Genomic DNA, 21932 nt, shown 5'->3' with positions numbered 1-21932 from the left:
GTATATAAATAAGCAACAAAAACATCTTTCCTGATACATGTAATTATTTATGCTCACTCATCATTATGTTTTTATTTATTTATTGTCACATTTCACAACACACTTATTACATTATTTAATTAGGTATTTTATTTTATCCTAAATATTCATCAATAATCCAACAAAGGGCGTATACTGAGCTTCTTTCAAATCGCCATTTAACCTGACCAGCATGTCTTTGTGATGTGGAAAAAAAGACAACACAGATACTTGGAGAACTTGCAAATGCCACTCATAACCACTGGGATAGGTATTCAAGCCATTTACCAGTAATTGTCTGGCATTCAAATAAAGTATTCAATGTCTTATATTCCTTACCAACCAGTAAAATCTTTACACTGCAAAAATATAACAATACCTTTTATATTTACCCGGATCGTCACAATATGAACAATAGCATAAAAAACTACTTATAAGGGTAATAAGCACTCCCAGCTGTCAATGCCTCTTAGATTTTATTTGGTTTATCGTTCTTATACAAAAATGGAGCACTCTCGTTGACTCCGCAATTCCGGGGATCCTTCTCCCAGCACACCTCCAAAAACAAACAAACAAAAAAAAATCCCCTCTGAAGTGTGTCCGCCCCTTACAATTAGAAACCTTCCCTTCCAGCCCTCCCCTTCCCTCAGACAAGGTTAGAAAGCACTGCCTGCACGTTACCATATCATCTTCAGTGTATAATCTATTAAAACTATGATTTTACTATTAATGTCTAATGTTTCACTAACTTGATATCTTAGTTATTTTTTAGCATTATAAATCCATCCATTTTCCAACCCGCTGAATCCGAACACAGGGTCACGGGGGTCTGCTGGAGCCAATCCCAGCAAACACAGGGCATAAGGCAGGGTGCCAACCCACCGCAGGACACACACAAACACATACTAGGGCCAATTTAGAATTGCCAATCCACCTAATCTGCATGTCTTTGGACTGTGGGAGGAAACCGGAGCGCCCGGAGGAAACCCACGCAGACACGGGGAGAACATGCAAACTCCACGCAGGGAGGACCCGGGAAGCGAACCCAGGTCCCCCAACTGCGAGGCAGCAGCGCTACCCACTGCGCCACCGTGCCGCCAGCTTTATAAATAAAAATTTAAAAAGAAAAAGAAATAATAAAAAGAACGCCACTGCTACAACTGCTACTTTGAATTATTATACTAATAACACCACATTCAATTGTTTTCTCTTCTTATTAATCAGGATATGCACTCCATCCATCCATTTCCCATCCCGCTGAATCCTAACACAGGGTCACGGGGGTCTGCTGGAGCCAATCACAGCCAACACAGGGCACAAGGCAGGAACCAATCCTGGGAAGGGTGCCAACCCACCGCAGGGATATGCACTCTTTATCATAAATCAATCTGTGTTTTTAATTGCTACCTCGCTTTTTTCATCTGTAAGCCTTTTATCCTGACCCCGATTTTTCTTCCGTTCCTACCCAAAGTATTTTTGATTAGAGTCCCCACAACGCTAACCCTGCCGCACAAATCTTTGTATTAATAAAATTCTTCTTTTCCTAGCTTTGACACATTCAAAGTACAATTCTTCGCGATCTTGCTGTTGTGTGAAATGCTTTATAATGCACGCTGAGTTAGCGGAGACGATTAAAAAGGCGCTACATTGAATAACGGATGACAGATTAGAGTTTTAAACAGCAGATCGCAGACTTTGGCACGCATAACAGTGCCTGGAGCTCGTAAAAAAACGAAGGTTTCAATAAAGCCACAGTGCAAGCCGCTGACTTTAAAGTCGAGTTGTCTAATTAATGTTTTCGCGCCCGAAATGTTAATGAGCCGGCTGAGCTTCTTATTTAAGTCCCCCTGCGAGGGGCGCACGCTTTATGTCTGCTCTCCTGCACAAGCATGGCTCCTTTTGTTTTTCGAAGTGTTGTTTTGGCGGCTGTGTGTTTACTGGTAGTTCGGTGTCAACAGCCTGCTACAAAAATCTGTACTAATGAAGGCATGGACTTGAAATTTCCAGGTCGCGTCTCGGAAAACCGGCTCTGCATCTCCAGTAAGTGTACTCAGTTGCTCGTGGTTCTCCTTTCGTTCTCTTTCTCTCTAATCACTCCCCGTATCATCTGTGGGTTTTATTTTCAGCTGTTAAGAATCCGTGTATCCTTGTAAAAGGTCTTCAAGGATTTCGGTTATTTAGGGATGGTGACTTATTGGTGGTGAGAGTGGACCGTCACTCGCCATACGTAAACCGCCATGTGAGTTGTGACCAGACTAGGGCTCAGTGTTGGGTCGAGTGCGGGTTCCTTCTGGATTTTAAGTTTTTTGCCTTTCTAGGGCAGTAGCTACAGTGTGACACTGAAAACGACTTCTTCAGCACCAGCCAAAATATACATGTGCCAACAAGGTATGTTCTGTGCCGAATGGCTCGATTGGCACTGAATGGTTTAACCTTTTTTTGTAAACCTCTTTGGCTCTGCCTCGCAGTGAGCCGATCAGTGGTCAGTGATGGAGAGTGTGCCGTTGCGGACAGTGAGAAGGTCCCTTGTGGAGGAGATGGAGTAATCGGCCAAGCAGACTGTGAAGCGGAGAACTGTTGCTATGACTCGAGCAGCAGCAGCACCTCCTCTTGTTACTATGGGAATACAGGTCAGTGGTCTGAGGTGCTGTGTGTGGGTGTCATTTATCCTATTGTTGGGAACGGAGTAAGCTGACTTGGACTGATTTTTCCAGTCACTGTACAGTGTAACCCAAATGGCCAGTTTGTGGTGGTGGTGTCTAGAAATGTGACTGTTCCTCCCCTGGATCTTGGTTCTGTCAAGCTGTTGGATAATAGCGCTCCTAGTTGCAGTCCTGTGACCAGCACTTCTAACTTTGCTCTCTACCAGTTCTCAGTCAGCGAGTGTGGCACCCTTGTTAAGGTAAGTATCGGCTGGAGTGTTTTAATGTTGGGGCATAGGGTGCTTATGATTAACTTGGTAGGCATGTCCTGACTGTACCACAGGAGACAAGGTATACATTGCATTCAAACTCCTTTTCTAGATCAGAACTGTAATCCTAATTGACCTTCCAAGCCAAATGCTAATATCTACTTGCTTACATTTATGTAGATACATTTTATGTTGCCTTTCTAGTAGTAAAGGAATTAAGATAGCTTGTATTGGCATAAGACAAGATGGTTGGCAAGCTACGAGTAGGTTCACAGTTGGGCATGAGGGCTAAACTGATTTAATTGGGGTCACTAGACTTGGTATTAAATGGGATTAGGTTTGCATTGTACATAATCCCAAATCTTCTGCCTCTACTCGTACCTAGGCAGTGGTACACATGTAAGGTATTCTGTACAATCGGCTCTGGCAAATGTGTTCAACTTATAAAGGCATTGGGTTTAATGTCTACTTCCAGACTGTTGGGGGTAATGTGTCATATGAGAATGTGATGTCTGCTGCCATCTCTGTGACTAATGGTCCCCAAGGATCCATCACACGGGATAGCATCTACAAGTAAATTATTTTTATTTTTTCTCTATTGGAATAGATGGTAGTACTTTGACTCTTCTGTATTGACAATCATCCTGTCACCTTCTCAGGTTGTCATTCCAGTGCAGTTATTCAGGAGATCAGAATGTTAATGTAGACATTGGAGTATATACAGTCACCCCACCTCTTCCTGTGGTGGAACAAGGACTCATGGACTTGGAACTCCGTATTGCGAAAGGCATGTCCTTAGTTTAAAAGGTGGGGCCTGGTGTTCAAATTTTTTTATTTTTTTTCCCCCCTTGTGTTTAGACTCCTCTTACAGCTCCTACTATGGTGATGCTGATTACCCTGTGACCAGAGTCCTTAGGGATCCTGTTGATGTGGAAGTACACATTGTGAACAGGAGTGACCCTAACCTTGTTCTGACTCTTGGGGACTGCTGGGTCACACCAGGCCCTTCTGCTTCCAGCCAGCCCCAGTGGAGCCTTCTAGTGAATGGGTAGGTGCATGTTCTATATGGGCAGTTGAGTAGCCTTGCACAAACTGACACACCCGATCTCTGTAGATGCCCGTACTTGAGAGATGACTACCTGACCAGCTTGATTAATGTGGATGCCACTTCTGGGGTTGCTTATCCTAGTCACTACAAGAGATTTGAGTTCAAGATGTTTGCCTTTGTTTCTGCTTCTCAACAGGGCTTGAGCCAAATGGTAAGCACAGGAGAATTACTAATGTAGTGGTAAAGGGCCAAGAGATTCTTGAATTCTGGTTTTGAATGTTGAGAATTTCCTAATTCCACTTTTAGCCAGTAAGAGCTTGTCTGCAGGTTGACTGGTGCCTTTACAGCTTGCACTTTGATGGTCTTGCCTTCTCTCTGCAGGTATATATCTTCTGCAGTGCTGCGGTCTGCTACCCCTCTGCAGTGGGTTCTTGTGTTCAGAGCTGCCCTAAGACAAGTGAGTGGTGTGTGTTGGGGTGATTCTTCCAAGTACCATTACTTGAGGACATGCAACACTGGGAAGACCTTGGCCTCTGCCTTAGGAGGCAGTGGCACCTACCTGGTGGCTCATTTACCTATAGGAATTTAAAAAATGAATGGTAGGGTGTCGATTGACTCATTAACAACTTCCTTTTAGGATCTGGCAGGGATGTTGACCAGAATGTGAAAGCAAATGCTTATAGAAAGAATGTGGTGGTTCACAGTGGTCCAGTCTTTCTAACTGTTCCTGATACTCAAACATCCAAACTGCAAGGTAAAGGTATGTAGTTTTAGTGCTTTTTCAGAGTAACCATCCGATTGTTTAATGTAACATGGTCCCCTCTCTCCAGCACCTGTGACCACTGGCTATGCAGTCTTTGGAGCTACTGCTGGAATCTTAATGGTGATATTGGCTTTGGCTGTGGTGGCTAAAAGAAAACTGTGTAGTCAAGAACAAAAATAAACCCATTTTACAAAGCAATCTAGTGTGGTGTGTTTTTGCAGGTTTTTGAATCCTGCTACCAGCCTACCCACTTCTGCAGAAGGATAAGCAACTGTTAATATTGGCTTTACAAAATACTTTTAGTAGCAGCAGGTCCACAGCATTTGGGCACTAGAATGGATGCATGTGAAATAGCCCCTTCCCTATCTTTGACTGCTTGACAAGTTTTCTTGTGTGAAATGCACTTGGTTTCAATTTAGCTGACTTTGGTTCCACCAAATGCATTGGCTACCAAACCCAAATTTGCCCCATGCAACAAACATCTGGCCTATTGGAATGTTGTGGATGGAGTTAATTAAAGCAATCTGAATCTTTGAGGTTCCAAAAGTGTTTAAGAATAATTGTTTTAAATCTATTCTGCTATACAGTTTGCTTGATTTCTTACAAGAAATGGGACTGCAATATGGTGATCTTCAATCACTTTTGTACAAGAGATGGAATGAGTAACCTTTTTATAACTGGTTAGCATGATGTTTACATGTTAACACTAAAGCAAAGGTGAACCAAATGCATTCACCTTCTGCATTGTAAATTGGAGAAACTATGGGTCACAATGTAGTCTGGATTTGGGTCCTGGAGATTCCTATGATGTGAGCGGCCAAATACCTGGATTGCTCCACTTAGGCATGTTAGACATTCATGTCTACATGTGATGAGACATTTAGCTCTGCTGCGGTATTGTAGGAAGATCATCTCTTCTGGAGCCACATGTGGCTGTGATGTCTTTTTGTCATGCTTGCCCATCACTGTCAAGGGACTGCCTTTGGCACGAAGCAGGGCTGGATGGTAACCCTTTGATCTGTTCTGATGCATCTTTGTACTAGGAGTAGGTTAGGATGTCTGGAAGCCACACTTTGAGGGGACTTTTTTATTTTGCACATCGGGATTGGCTTGCTTTTTTTTTTTTTTTTATATACAAGTAAATATGAATGATATGGAGTAGCAACAGTGGGATTCTACAAAAACGGACATTTTGTGCCTGAAATGTGATTTTAATTTTATAACCATAAGTCTAAAGGCACTCATACTTCAGAACAAGTACAGGTGCAGCTGGGGCAGAAATTGTATGTTCTATTATGAATCTTTAAATTTTTAGAATAGCTTAATTCCCCAGGCAACTTTGAGAGTTATGGTCCAATGTCTCCTACTTGCAGAAAAACCTGTTCCCAACCACCATTATACAGTTGTGATTCTGAATGGATGCAATTGAGGTTTTTTTTTGGGGGGGGGGGCACAACACCATCAAGAACATGAACGGTAGCTTAAAGCAGGGTAAAATGAGAATTGGTTATGTACAGGTGCATCACAATAAATTAGAATATCAAAGTTGTTTCAGTAATTCAATTCAGTTACTCATTACACATTTAAAGCGTTTTTCTTTTCCATTTGGCTGATTATGGCTTCTAGCTAATGAAAACCCAAAATTCACAATCTCAGATTAGATTGTGAATGTTCACTATTGTAGACTCCATGGTGTCACTCCACTCAGCTAATTACCCAAAACACCTGTAAAGGTGTCCTGAGCCTTTAAATGGTCTCTCAATCTATTTCAGTAGGCTACACAATCATGGGGAAGACTGTCGACTCTTTGCTAAAGAAGCTGGCTATTCAGAGTGCTGTATCCAAGCACATTAATGGAAAGTTGAGTGGAAGGAAAAAATGTGGCAGAAAAAGGTGCACAAGCAACCAGGATAACCACAGCCTTGAGGATTGTGAAGCACAGCTCATTCAAGAATTTGAGGGAGATTGACAAGGTGTGGACTGCAGCTGGAGTCAGTGCTTCAAGAGCCACCACACACAGATGTATCCAGGACATGGGCTACAGCTATTGCTTTCCTTGTGGCAAGCCACTCTTGAACCAGAGACAATGTCAGCCTTACCTGGGCTAAGGAGAAGACTACTGAGCAACAGTCTAGTCAGTTAAGTCCTTTCAGATGAAAGTAAATTTTGCATTTCATTTGAAAATCACGGTCCCAGAGTATGGAGGAAGAGTGGAGAGGCACAGAATCCAGGTTGCTTGTGGTCAGTAATTTGGGGAGCCATGCCATCTGCTGGTTTTGGTCCACTGTTTTATCAAGTCCAAAGTCAGCGCAGCCATCTACCAGGAAATTTTAGAGCACTTCATGCTTCCCTCTGTTAAGTTTTATAGAGATGCTAACATTTTCCAGCAGGATTTGGCACCGGCCCACACTGCCAAAAGTACCAATACCTGCCTCGCACTCCCCACCTTGCATTTTTTAACTTGCACTGCATTATCACTTTTAATATTGTTTTTATCAGTAGATGGCTGCTGCTGGAGTATGTGAATTTCCCCTTGGGGATTAAAGTATCTACCTGGTTTAATGAGCATGGTATCGCTGTGCTTGATTGGCCAGCAAACTCACCCGACCTAAATCCCATAGCGAATCTGTGGGGGATTGTCAAGAGGAAGATGAGACACCAGACCCAACAATGCAGATGAGCTGAAGACTGCTATCAAAGCATCCTGGGCTTCTATAACACCTCAGCAGTACCACAGGCTGATCGCTTCCATGCCACACCACATCGCTGCGATAATTCATGCAAAAGGAGCCCCGACCAAGTATTGAGTGCATACATGGACATACTTTTCAGTAGGCCAACATTTCTGTATTAAACATTTTTGGTCTTATGTAATATTCTAATTTTCTGAGATACTGAATTTTGAGTTTTCATTACCTGTAGGCCATAATCGGTAAAATGAAAAAAGAAATGCTTGAAATATATCGGTGTGTAATGAATCCATTTACTAGGAGTTTCACATTTTGAATTATTGAAATTTAACTTTTTGATATTCTAATTTGAGATGCACCTGTATGCAGACCTAAAACCATTCTGTCCTGGGTCTGATAAGCTACATCCAGCCCTGCATGTGGTCCTCCAACTTAAAAGGACATTATGGGGGCTGGTGCTGGGATTGGCACTTCAGCCACTTCCTTGAGGCACTGCCCACTTCATGGTAGCACTCGGGTTCCAATTTGAGATGGCCCAACCAGGTAGCCACTTGGAATGTCATGTGTCTCTGGCATGATCATTTTCCTCTGCATTTTAATCGTGGCGCTCTTAGGTGTGCAGACCTGAGGCTGGCCAGATCTCTGTAGGTGGGTACACCTTTTATTGGTCTGGTCACTCTGGTGGTTGTACTCTGCGAGAAGCTGTTGCTGTGGCAGTTTGGCTGCTTCCAATGGTGTCCGATGTCTCATAATACGCTTGTTGAAAAGAGTGACTTCGATTAAGGCACTCTCAGGGTTCCTTTTCTGTTGTAACAGTGTATGCTCCAACTGCAGTGAGGGAGACCTTTTTTTCACAATGTCACTTGGTTGTTGATGGGTGCCTGGGAGGTGATATTCCCCTGGTCATGGGTGACTTCATTGTGTCTGCAGAAGTGGGTAGGCTGGTAGCAGGATTCAAAAACCCTCCAAAAAAAGTAACACCACACTAGATTGCTTTGTAAAATGGGTTTATTTTTGTTCTTGACTACAGTTTTCTTTTAGCCACCACAGCCAAAGCCAATATCACCATTAAGATTCCAGCAGTAGCTCCAAAGACTGCATAGCCAGTGGTCACAGGTGCTGGAGAGAGGGGACCATGTTACATTAACAATCGGATGGTTACTCTGAAAAAGCACTAAAACTACATACCTTTACCCTGCAGTTTGGATGTTTGAGTATCAGGAACAGTTGGAAAGACTGGACCACTGTGAACCACCACATTCTTTCTGTAAGCATTTGCTTTCACATTCTGGTCCCTGGCAGATCCTAAAAGGAAGTTGTTAATGGGTCATTCAGCGATGTGTTGGTCCCCAACAGAGGCTGCAAATCTGTGGATCCTGGTTCCTGAGCCACATTGGACTTGTTACTCCACTACGGTTGGTGCTGTGATGGACATCAATCATATCCTTGTGGGCCAATGGTGGAGGCTCTTACAAAACTGCAGGGTCTAGAGAAGTGCCCAGTTTGTGAATTCTGATCACACAGACTTATTGCTGCTACTCTGAAGATCCAGCTTGGGTCCAGTAGGCTACCACCTACTAGGAAAATGGGGCTAGATCTGGCCAGACTAGAAGATCAGGCTGTTTCTAGTGACAAGGGGACTGAGGGTTGTGTTAGTGTTCCCAGAAGGAGGTGTTTAATTTCGCAGCTCATCCTGAATATCATTGAGAGGAGTCACAGCACATAGCTTGATGGCAACTTCAGCAACTGAGAAGGATGGCTGCAAGAGCTCTGAGGGCAGATAAGGAGGCGTTTGTTAGAGGAATCTGTGAGCAAGTGACACACCATTTATGGTCTAGTGACCCACATCCTGCTTCCAGAGGAATCAAAGCATTTCACACTTCTGAATCTGTTCCTTGGAGAGTCGCAGTCAGGGCAGCTGATGGAACAGTCCTTACAGATGACACTACAGTTGTGACCTGCTGTGCTGGCTACTTTGAGCAGATATTTAAAGCTGATCCTCTGGCTAGAATGTTGGATATGTCTGCGTCCATCATTCTGGAGGCTATCTGGAAAGGGAAGGGGTGATTGCCTGGATTGCAGCAAGTACAGGGTAAAAATACTGGTCTTTGTGCCGGGTAATGTCCTTGCTAGGGTCATTCTCAATAGGATCAATAGGTGATCACCTGCTCACCTACCGGTGTTTGGTTTTATGCCTAAAAAGTCTACCATTGACTGCATCCTGGAACTGAGGATTCTCATGGAGCACAAACATGAATATTGGCAGAGTTTTTTTGCAGCCTTTGTCAGTTTTCATAAAGCATTCAACTCTGTTGATCAAGCTGCTCTGTAGGATATCCTGAGACTTTGCAGGATCCCCTCAAAGTTGGTGGATATCATGGCTGGCTTGTATACTGGTAATGTGAGAGCTGTGCAGAGTGGAGGCAGAACCTCTACATTTCTCCCAGTTAATTCTGGGGTTTGTCAGGGATGTGATCTTGTTCCTACTCTGTTCATGTGTGCATGGACCGTGTGGTGGGCAGGGCTGTGGGCCATCTGTTGGTGAAGAAAGATTCACTGATCTTTGTCAACGATGCTGTGATCTTCGCAGAGTCAATGAAATTAGTTGGAGTTTGAAGCCCCAATTTAGCTGGTCAACTGTTGACTTGTTTCACATTTGATTTCTGTTTGGCTGTAAATGAAGAAAATAATTAATTCAGAGCACTGAATCCTTAAAAACAGGGCTATTAAAATGAAGGGAAAAAAGAAGTTAATTAGCAGTGAAAACTGGTCACTGATTAAGAAAATGGTTAGAATGAAAACCTGCAGCCACTGTGGCACTCCAGGACTGGAGTTTGCCAGCCCTGCTCTAGAGACTGAGCAAAGAGTCCGAGTGTCTGGGCTTGCACATGTCCTGGATAAAAAACAAGATCTAGCCCTTTAAAAGACCTCTTGGGCACAGTCCTCAGTAGTGTGTCTGTCTGCAGAGGGAGTGTTGATCTTGTCACAAGGTTTATTTATCTCGGCAGCAACATTCATGTCTCTGGTGACTCCACCTTTGAAGTCAGTAGACAGATTGCCAGAGCATGGGGGGGATGGGGGTTCATGAGGTCATTGGAAAGGTGTTTATGGCGCTCAGATATCTTTGCAAAATGACTAGTCTTTAGAGTCCTGGTGGTGCTTGTTTTGATATGGTTGTGAGGCATGGACACTATCCAGTGACCCGAGACAAAGACTGAACTCCTTCAGTACTGTGTCTTTTTGGGAAATTCTTGGATACTGCTGGTTTGACTTTGTGTTGAATGAGCTGTTGCTCATGGAGTCCCAAATGAGGTACCTTACCTGCATTGAGAGGGAGCGTCGGTTACGGCACTATGGCCATGTGGTGCAATTCCCCGAGGGTGATCCGGCTCGGTGGACTTTCATTGTTGAGGACCCAAGCCAAGGCGATGCCCATTTAGCATCTGGCTGCGGCAGATAAATAATCATTTCCAGAGGGTGGGACTGGACCACGTGTATGCCTCTTGCCAAATAAGATCCTGAGTTGTTTCATTGTGTGGTGGGTGCAGCAACGTGCTGTACCAGTGCATACTCCTCATCTTGACCTGACTTGACCTAAAATCCATTTTTCCATTCAGTAGTAAGTCCATTAACACATCTCAGGGGATCAGAACATCCAAGATGAATTTGGGAAGTTGGGTGTGCCTTGTCAAAGCCAAAACAGAGGCAATTATACAAAATATCAGTATTTTAGTCATCTGTTAGGTACACCGGATTCAAGTGTTTGCGTCCATGACACCGTAGCCATGTAGAATGCATACTGCTGAGAGGGCAAAAACACTTATGTTGTTCATATGGCACTTAAACGGTATGTTCAAATGTTTGTGTTCAGTTTCTAATTTAACCTTTAACATAATAATATATATTCTATACAACTATAAGAATGCATATTTCTCACAAATTTTGTATTAAAATGAAATATACTACTGTATTAATATTAACAAAATCACATGCTTACTACACATTTAGTTCACCACAATACAAATTAATTACACTATTTGCAGATGATACAGCTCTTTTTCTAAAAGTTGAAACAAAAGCTGGAAAATGTTTAGTGTACATTCATAAGTAGAAGTATCTCTAAGCCATATTCAAAAACACCTATACATAGATAGATAGATACTTTATTTTTCTTTATTATAATCCCAAGGTGAAATTCACATATTTTATTTTTTTTTAATTGTAAATTATGAATCCACCTGTCATACTAGCAAAATACTAACAAGTTTATTCCCGTTATGTAAATGTTAATCTTCTAAGGAAGTAATCCATTGCCCGAATGCTTCTGCATGTGCCAGTTTATAAAAGTTCTTCATTCTGTGCATACCCTACCTTTACACTGTAAAACCATAAATGTTATGTTAACATGAAATTTGAAGACCCCCTTTAAAATAAATTATACAAACCTGAAGGAATTATTTTAATTACATTGAATAAGCAGCATTTATTTTTTTTATATATTTTTATTTTATTAATTTTCACTGTAATCATTCCATACAAACAGATCAATTTATAACCCAACAAAATTGAAGACAAATCAAACCCCACCCCTGAGAAGGAGAGCTTAGCTAAAGGAAAATTGCTTAGGGCTTTTTAATAAGGCAACATTAAACAAAAGAAAGGGAGAATAAGCAGCATTTAAGTCAGGGGTTCTTAATATTAGGTCTGTGGACCCCTAGGGGTTCCATGGATGGGTCTCAGCGTGTCCGTGAGGGTCAGATAAAAGTTAACATTTATATTCACTATACAGCCTGGTACTGTTGATCGTTCTCGCATGAACTTTCTCACATCATTTTTCTCGCATGTTACGTCTCTCACTGTTATTTTTCTCACATACTATGAATGCTCTGATTCCTTTTGCTGCTACATACCTTTGTGAATCAGGGTCTTCAGCACTTGTTTCTATCAAAACAAAAAGTCAAAATAGATTGGATGTCAAAGATGATATGCATGTCACCTTGTTGAAGAGCACTCCGCAGTTTCATTTTTTTATTCAAGACAAACAAGAACAACCTTCTCATTGAAGTAAAGTAGATAATGAGAGAGTAGATGTGATACTGTAGTAGTAGAAGATCTATTTTAATTTATGCAAGAGGAATGTATTTTACAATTACGAGGGCGTTCAGATATAAGCAGGAATTTATGAGCTACACTTTATTTATTGAATACAATTAAATGACTTATGCACTATTTTTCTATGTAGTCTCCGGCCACTGCAATACCCTTGTTCCAGCGCTCAGGAAGCTCTTTAATCCCAGAAGAGTACAAGCCTTTTGATTGCATGTTGACCAATTCTTGCACAGTGTCAGCAACCTCTTCATTCGACTTGAACTTCTTCCCTCCTAAAAATTCCTTCAGTGGACAAAAGAGATGATAGTCCCTCTCTGAATAACTTGCACCAATCATACACTCTAGACTGAGACACTCATCCTCAAACTGATTTTTAAGTCTCTAATAAATCTGAGATGGAATGAGTCCATTTGTCAAAAATTTTATAATAATTTGCTGTGCGACACTATTGTGTACCTTCTACTCCGACGTGTTGATTACAATTGACAGGAATGGGAGAAAGAGCAGCCAGCACTACTAAAGACAAGTTAAAACATGCATGTGTTAGTCCAATGAGTCACGTCTACCTTGCTGTCTTTATAAGAACTGAGCAGGAAAATTCCTATTTATAATTGAACATCCCTCGTATAATGAGTGGCCATTACTTTCTGCATAAAAAGGATGATTTTTTTTTTTTGGTTTTAGATCATATGCAGTATGTATGAGACAATCAAATCTCGATAAATAAAGTACATTATATTCATTGCATGCAAAGTTGTATTTATGTGAATAAACCAGATCATGATATTAACCATAAGTGTGTATATCCACCATCTGCTATCTGAAATAAAGCAAGAATACTAAATCACAGAACATGACAACAGTTCACAGGTAGTTTCCTGACTTGTTTCTTACGCTGCCTCAGAACCATCCCTCAGCAACCACAAAGTGGGTGAAACAGGTTTGGGAATGCTATGCTTGTTACTGCATATGTAAGACACATTTATCAGTAGTGAAACTGGTTCTCACATTACACCGCTTTCTCTGATGCCAAACGGTTGTCCTTGTCTATTGATTATGTCCAAGATCTCAGTATATGAGTCCTCGGTGCACAAGCTGTTATGGCAAGGGTCTTTGCTGTTTTCAGTCCTCAATCAATCTTGCAGAGCAATAAACATTTTAACTCTTTTTTTTTTTATTAAATTTTATTGAAATTTTTATTAAAATTTATACAAATAGATACATTTTTACAAAAAAATAGGATTGAAAACAAATCAACCCCCACCCCTGAGAAAGAGAGCATGGCCATGTTATACTATGTGTTTCTTTTTATTAAGTTTAATGTCACTGTTCTCTGTGCCCACTGTTATGGACTCATTCATACAGGCAGACCAAGTATGGTACACAGGAGCACAACAGCAGCATTTAGAATTGCCGAGCCAAGCACAGGGCTAGAGAGCCACAGACAACTGGAGAATTGAATAGTCAACCTAAAGACAGACTAGTATATTTCTGTCCTCTGTCAGCAAAAATCTCTTTCCTTGTTGGGAGAATGAGAACTGTATGTAGGCATTGTGCTATTCCTGTATGTTTGAAGGTGGGGTTTGAGTACTTTCCTGCCCTTGTTTGGACCCGGAGCCAAGAGCCTGCACATGGAGGAACAGTATATAAGAATGGATACCTACGGCCAACACTTTGAAGCTTCCGGGCGGAAGAGTATGTCTTCCGTCCGAGGCCGAGCAGAAGATTATGTCTTCTGTCCGGCTAAAATCCTTTCAGGGTGGCAACGAAAGATGACAGACTGCACAGATCAAGAGTCCCACGGCTTGATATGTCTGTCATAAGCTTCTCGTTTGTAATGCCACGTGAAACCGTCAATAAAGAGCTAGAATTATCCTAACTTGTCGTGTAAGCTTGTAACTGTCATTTTGCATGCTGGGTGGGATAATACCTTTTTAATTTATAGTAATTTATAATTCAGGTTAATTAAAACGCCGCAATATAAAAGAACACATTTCCAGAGAGATAATGCCTCTTAAAGAAACAGGCCAACATATAAAAACTTAAAGCTAGTAAAAATAAATAAATCCATGAGATAGATAGATAGATAGATAGATAGATAGATAGATAGATAGATAGATACTTTATTAATCCCAAGGGGAAATTCCCATACTCCAGCAGCAGAATACTGATAAAGAACAATATTAAATTAAAGAGTAATAACAATGCAGGCATACAGACAGACAATAACTTTGTATAATGTTAACGTTTACCCCCCTGGGTGGAATTGAAGAGTCGCATAGTGTGGGGGAGGAACGATCTTCTCAGTCTGTCAGTGGAGCAGGACAGTGACAGCAGTCTGTCGCTGAAGCTGCTCCTCTGTCTATAGATGATACTGTTTAGTGGATGCAGTGGATTCTCCATTATTAATAGCAGCCTGCTCAGTGCCCATCGCTCTGCCACAGATGTCAAACTGTCCAGCTCTGTGCCTACAATAGAGCCTGCCTTCCTCACCAGTTTTTCCAGGCGTGAGGCGTCTCTCTTCTTTATGCTGCCTCCCCAGCACACCACCGTGTAGAAGAGGGCACTCGCCACAACCGTCTGGTAGAACATCTGCAGGATCTTATTGCAGATGTTGAAGGACACCAGCCTTCTAAGGAAGTATAGTCATTTCTGTCCATTCTTACACAGAGCATCAGTATTGGCAGTCCAGTCCAATTTATCATCCAGCTGCACTCCCAGATATTTATAGGTCTGCACCATCTGCACACAGTCACCTCTGATGATCACGGGGTCCATGAGGGGCCTGGGCCTCCTAATATCCACCACCAGCTCCTTGGTTTTGCTGGTGTTCAATTGTAGGTGGTTTGAGTCGCACCATTTAACAAAGTCCTTGATTAGGTTCCTGTACTCCTCCTCCTGCCCACTAAATAGGCGGATAAAGGAAGAGAATCTACTTCCTCAGTGCTTTAAGAGCTTATTCTAAAATATTATTGAATAAATCCTTCAAACATTTTAACTCTTAAAAGACAGTAATTTTATTACTGCTGTCACACACGCACACATAGGGAGCTGCGTGAAGACCCAATGAGCAGCATAATATATCGCGCCAGGGGACAAAGACTGGGTACTAACCTCTCTTTCTTTTGTTTTCACAGAAAGACAGAAACAACACCGCCGTAGCCTACACGGAATTCCCTAAACACGCGCCACCACTTCCGGTCCACCTTTGATGACGTCATAGCTCCCATACAGCACCTCGGTTCCTTCCCAGCATTCTATCCATTAGTTTCCAGTCCCACCCCATAAATGGTCCCTCTCATCATATGCATGCTGTCTGTTGTAATGCTTTATGCTATCTCACTGACCTTGAAAACAAATGTATTGCAAACTGTACAGTATACAGGGCCGGAAAACCCCAAACCTTTATGCTTTTGTTGTCTGTTTATTACACTGCATATATTGCGGTGAAGTAAGACCTATTACTTTGGGTAGTGATTTTCTTCACTGATCCATTCAAATACAATTTTACTTAGACTTTCTGAAAGCAAAAGCAATTCCTGTCAAGTTTACTTCAGTACTGTGATAAGAGCAAAACCATAAGGTTTGTTACTTTTAATAATGCTGTATTTTTTTTGCTACCAGAGAGATATGCGTCTTCATTGTATATTAATGGTATATACATTAACAGTCATAAATGAACCAACAAATATATTAGGGAAATGTTTATGGATCACTGAATGGAGTTGCAACTCTTATAGAAAGGATGTTTTGTGGAATAAGATCAAATGCTGAATTTCATATAAGATTAGCAAAGTACATCTGAAGATTTAACAACATATACCATTGTAAAAATAACATGGCTAAATTTATTTACTTTTTTTCTTTTTCCTCAACTAAGATTCAGTAAATCTATTGCATGTGTTTTATTCTTGTTTGGTGTGATTGGACTAATAGTTTCAAATATCAAATATGTCAGTTCATTATATTGTATCAGTAACGGCGTGAATACACTTGACTTGAGCATTCCTAGTTTTCATCCTCTTTCTCTGTATGTTTAGCATTCGTTTGCTCAGAGGTTGATGCGCTTGCTGCTTCCTGAGCAGATCTTCTTTTCGCCACCCTATCGGGATGCTTCTTCTCTTCTTTCATCGGCATCTTTTTGCTTTAAAACTGATTAAGTCAGTGTTTGTGTTGCTATTACTTTAGTATGTTTTCTTTAATTTTTCACTTAAGCTGGCACGTAAGTCTTCAATCTGCCTCAAGAATGGTTTAATATATGAAGAGGTAGGGGAAGTGACGGCGAAGGTGGTAGGGATGAGAACGGCGGCCGTGCGGCACATGCCATGAGTTGATTCTACAATAAAATAAAATAAAAATAAAAAATGGAATAACCTTGGAGTTCAATCATTACTTTGAAAATGGATAGTAGACGTCACATACTATTTGTGTACCAAATTTAAGGTCAATAGTTCAAATGGTTTGCGAGCTACAGGTGATTTAAAATCCTGGACAGACAAATGAACAGCGATGGCAGCATATCATTCATATATATAAAATATATATATTTTATGGAACTAGCCCTGGACACAGACAGGCAGACATGTTTTAATCACCACCACATGTTTATTTACACTAATAATATTTATAAGTCTTTAAATGCTCCACAAACCCCAATCTTTCCCAAAGTCCAGGCCAACCACACTTCCTCCTCTTCGGACCGCCTCCTTCTCTCTTTCTCTCTGACCTCGTCCTGCTTCCACCCGACTCCAGCCTCGAATGAAGGGAGGCGGCCCCTTTTATCCATACTCGGATGTGCTCCAGGTGTGCACCGGCAATCTTCCACCCGACACGCCCCAGTGTGGCGGAAGTGCCGGCTGTCTCCCCGGAAGCACTCCAGGTGTTCCCTCTCTTCTTCCCCCCAGCACTTCCAGGTGTGGCGGAAGGTACTGGGGTCCAGGGTCCTTCAGGCATACAATGATATATTTAAACAACTTAATTAGTAAGTTAAAATTCATATACCTGGGCATTCCATTTCATTTTTTGACAGCTTACTGCTGTCAATCCTGCTTAAGCCAATTCAGGGATACAGGTGGCTGCAGTTCATTCTGGCAGCATCAGGTTCAATGCCAAACACAATGCCAAACCATTATGGATAAATACTTTAGGCAATATAAAAATAAATAAATCTATTTTAAAATGTGACAATAAATAACCGTCACCTTATCGTGGTGGAGGGGTTTGCGTGTCCCAATGATCCTAGGAGCTCTGTTGTCCGGGGCTTTATGCCCCTGGTAGGGCCACCCAAGGCAAACTGGTCCTAGGTGAGGGATGAGACAAAGAGTGGTTAAACAAACCTCCTATGAAGAAAAACAATTTTGGACGGCGTTTTCCCTTGCCCGGACGCGGGTCACCGGGGCCCCACTCTGGAGCCAGGCCTGGAGGTGGGGCTCGATGGCGATCGCCTGGTGGCCGGGCCTGCACCCATGGGGCTCGGCCGGGCACAGCCCGAAGAGGCAACATGGGTCCCCCTTCCCATGGGCTCACCACCTATGGGAGGGGCCAAGGAGGTCAGGTGCAGTGTGAGTTGGGTGGTGGCCGAAGGCGGGGACCTTGGCGGTCCGATCCTCGGCTACAGAAACTGGCTCTTGGGACGTGGAATGTCACCTCTCTGAAGGGGAAGGAGCCTGAGCTAGTGCGCGAAGTTGAGAGGTTCCGGCTAGATATAGTCGGACTCACCTCGACGCACAGCTTGGACTCTGGAACCAATCTCCTTGAGAGGGGCTGGACTCTCTACCACTCTGGAGTTGCCCCCGGTGAGAGGCGCCGAGCAGGTGTGGGTATACTTATTGCCCCCCAACTTGGAGCCTGTACATTGGGGTTTACCCCGGTGGACGAGAGGGTAGCCTCCCTTCGCCTTCGGGTGGGGGGACGGGTCCTAACTGTTGTTTGTGCGTATGCACCGAACAGCAGTTCGGAGTACCCACCCTTTTTGGAGTCCCTGGAGGGGGTGCTAGAGGGCATACCTTCTGGGGACTCCCTCGTTCTGCTGGGAGACTTCAATGCTCACGTGGGCAATGACAGTGAGACCTGGAAGGGCGTGATTGGGAGGAATGGCCCCCCTGATCTGAACCCGAGCGGTGTTTTGTTATTGGACTTCTGTGCTCGTCACGGATTGTCCATAACGAACACCATGTTCAAGCATAGGGGTGTTCATATGTGCACTTGGCACCAGGACACCCTAGGCCTCAGTTCGATGATCGACTTTGTGGTCGTGTCGTCGGACTTGCGGCCACATGTCTTGGACACTCGGGTGAAGAGAGGGGCGGAGCTGTCAACTGATCACCACCTGGTGGTGAGTTGGCTTCGATGGTGGGGGAGGATGCCGGTCAGGCGTGGTAGGCCCAAACGTGTTGTGAGGGTCTGCTGGGAATGACTGGCAGAGCCCCCTGTCAGAAGTAGCTTCAACTCCCACCTCCGGCAGAACTTCGACCACATCCCGAGGGAGGTGGGGGACATTGAGTCCGAATGGGCCATGTTCCATGCCTCTATTGTTGAGGCAGCTGACCGGAGCTGTGGCCGTAAGGTGGTCGGTGCCTGTCGTGGCGGCAATCCCCGAACCCGCTGGTGGACACCGGCGGTGAAGGATGCCGTCAAGCTGAAGAAGGAGTCCTACAGGACCCTTTTGTCCTGTGGGACCCCGGAGGCAGCTGATAGGTACCGGCAGGCCAAGCGGAATGCGGCTTTGGTGGTTGCTGAGGCAAAAACTCGGGCATGGGAGGAGTTTGGGGAGGCCATGGAGAATGACTTTCGGATGGCTTCAAGGAGATTCTGGTCCACCATCCAGCGTCTCAGGAAGGGGAAGCAGTGCAGTGTCAACACTGTATATGGTGGGGATGGTGCGCTGCTGACCTCGACTCGGGATGTTGTGGGTCGGTGGGGGGAATACTTTGAAGACCTCCTCAATCCCATTAACATGCCTTCCAATGAGGAAGCAGAGCCTGGGGACTCAGAGGTGGACTCCCCCATCTCTGGGACTGAGGTCACCGAGGTGGTCAAAAAACTCCTTGGTGGTAGGGCCCCGGGGGTGGATGAGATACGCCCGGAGTTCCTCAAGGCTCTGGATGTTGTAGGACTGTCTTGGCTGACACGCCTCTGCAACATCGCATGGACATCCGGGACAGTGCCTCTGGATTGGCAGACCGGGGTGGTGGTCCCCCTCTTTAAGAAGGGGGATCGGAGGGTGTGTTCCAACTACAGAGGGATCACACTCCTCAGCCTCCCTGGAAAAGTCTATTCAGGGGTCCTGGAGAGGAGGGTCCGTCGGATAGTCGAGCCTCGGATTCAGGAGGAACAGTGTGGTTTTCGTCCTGGTCGCGGAACAGTGGACCAGCTCTATACCCTTAGCAGGGTCCTGGAGGGTGCATGGGAGTTTGCCCAACCAGTCTACATGTGTTTTGTGGACTTAGAAAAGGCATTCGACCGTGTCCCTCGGGGAATCCTGTGGGGGGTACTCCGAGAGTATGGGGTACCGGCCCCCCTGATAAGGGCTGTTCAGTCCCTGTACGATCGGTGCCAGAGCTTGGTCCGCATTGCCGGCAGTAAGTCGAACCCGTTTCCAGTGAGAGTTGGACTCCGCCAGGGCTGCCCTTTGTCACCGATTCTGTTCATATCTTTTATGGACAGAATTTCTAGGCGCAGCCAGGGTGTTGAGGGGGTCCAGTTTGGTGGGCTCAGGATTGGGTCACTGCTTTTTGCAGATGATGTTGTCCTGTTTGCTTCATCAGGCCGTGATCTTCAGCTCTCTCTGGATCGGTTCGCAGCCGAGTGTGAAGCGGCTGGGATGAGAATCAGCACCTCCAAATCCGAGACCATGGTCCTCAGCCGGAAAAGGGTGGAGTGCCCTCTCAGGGTTGGTAGCGAGATCCTGCTCTAAGTGGAGGAGTTCAAGTATCTCGGGGTCTTGTTCACGAGTGAGGGAAGAATGGAGCGTGAGATCAACAGGCGGATCGGTGCGGCATCCGCAGTAATGCGGGCATTGCATCGATCTGTCGTGGTGAAAAAGGAGCTGAGCCGCAAGGCGAAGCTCTCAATTTACCAGTCGATCTATGTTCCTACCCTCACCTATGGTCATGAGCTATGGGTAGTGACCGAAAGAACGAGATCGCGAATACAAGCGGCTGAAATGAGTTTCCTCCGCAGGGTGTCTGGGCTTTCCCTTAAAGATAGGGTGAGAAGCTCAGTCATCCGGGAGGGGCTCAGAGTAGAGCCGCTGCTCCTCCGCATTGAGAGGAGTTAGATGAGGTGGCTCGGGCATCTGATCAGGATGCCTCCTGGACGCCTCCCAACCGGGAGGAGGCCCCGGGGAAGACCCAGGACACGTTGGAGGGACTATGTCTCTCGACTGGCCTGGGAACGCCTTGGGATTCTCCCGGAAGAGCTAGAAGAAGTGGCCGGGGAGAGGGAAGTCTGGGCATCTCTGCTCAAGCTGCTGCCCCCGCGACCCGACCTCGGATAAGCGGGAGACAATGGATGGATGGATGGATGGACAATAAATAAAAACAAAATGAAATGTGGCCATGAATGCATGTTTCAGAAAATGTTTTGTCACCCTTTTCTTCATTTATTTATTTAATTATTTCTTCATTTATTTCTTTTAGTGGTGGTACATGCAACATTAAATGTTTCTTGTGGCCTACTGGTTTTGAATGGTGGAAAAATAATTTTCCACTTCTATGTTTAGCCAGTGCAAACCTGTCTGTCACAGGCTGACTGGCGCCTTTATGGAGAGTGACAGGGATGCTGGGTTTCTTGTTCTTGCACTTTGATGGTGGTCTCACTCTCATGTCTTTAGGTCTGTATATCTTCTGTAGTGCTGCGGTTTGCTACCCCTCTGTGGTGGATTCTTCTATTCAGAGCTGCCCTAAGACAAGTGAGTTTTTCTGTTGCATGCCTTCAAGTAATGGCACTTGAAAGGCATTGATTTCTGCTACCTATGATGGATTGGCTCATACCCAGTGTGGCTTCTTTACCTATAGGAGAATTTAAAAAATGAATGGTAGGTAGGGTTGTGATTGACCCACTAACGTTTTTGCTTTTAAAATCTGGCAGGGATGCTGACCCGAAGGCAAATGCTTCTAGAGAGAATGAGTTGGTTAACAGTGGTGGTCCAGTCTTTCTAACTGTTTCTGATGCTTAGACCTCCAAGCTGCAGGGTATATGTATGTGGCTTTAGTGCAGGTTCAGATCAACAACCTGATTGTTATGTAACATGCTTCACTCTGCTCCTCTTCAGCTTTGACTGTATTGGCCACAAGGAGACTGTATGGGCAATGATGAACCATTTTATATGGAAATGTACTGTTTTTTTCATTTTTATTTATTTAATGTTTTTAGATGGTTACATATGAAGAA

At 44.0% G+C, this 21932-nt stretch overlaps 1 protein-coding gene and 1 long non-coding RNA gene across 2 annotated transcripts; one reads left to right on the top strand and one right to left on the bottom strand.

Moving 5' to 3' along the window:
* Nucleotides 1–1869: 1869 nt before the first annotated feature.
* On the top strand, nt 1870–4938 carry LOC114652601 (zona pellucida sperm-binding protein 4-like). Its single transcript, XM_028802968.2, has 12 exons — nt 1870–2058; nt 2145–2257; nt 2337–2406; nt 2487–2648; nt 2733–2920; nt 3405–3502; nt 3589–3716; nt 3788–3977; nt 4044–4188; nt 4359–4434; nt 4615–4737; nt 4808–4938. The coding sequence occupies exons 1-12, from the start codon at nt 1908–1910 to the stop codon at nt 4918–4920; spliced, it is 1557 nt and encodes a 518-aa protein (XP_028658801.1). The 5' UTR covers nt 1870–1907; the 3' UTR covers nt 4921–4938.
* Nucleotides 4939–8420: 3482 nt separating this feature from the next.
* LOC127527952 (uncharacterized) lies at nt 8421–8718 on the bottom strand. Its single transcript, XR_007935145.1, has 2 exons — nt 8619–8718; nt 8421–8549 (listed from the first exon to the last, which is right to left on the bottom strand). It is a non-coding gene; the product is annotated as an uncharacterized LOC127527952 (long non-coding RNA).
* Between the last annotated feature and the right edge of the window lie 13214 nt (nt 8719–21932).

The sequence above is a fragment of the Erpetoichthys calabaricus genome, chromosome 5 (genome assembly GCF_900747795.2).
Source record: "Erpetoichthys calabaricus chromosome 5, fErpCal1.3, whole genome shotgun sequence".
Taxonomy (NCBI): Eukaryota; Metazoa; Chordata; class Cladistia; order Polypteriformes; family Polypteridae; genus Erpetoichthys; species Erpetoichthys calabaricus.
The sequence above is the reverse complement of the archived record's forward strand: the minus strand, read 5'-3'. Positions and strand labels throughout refer to the sequence as shown.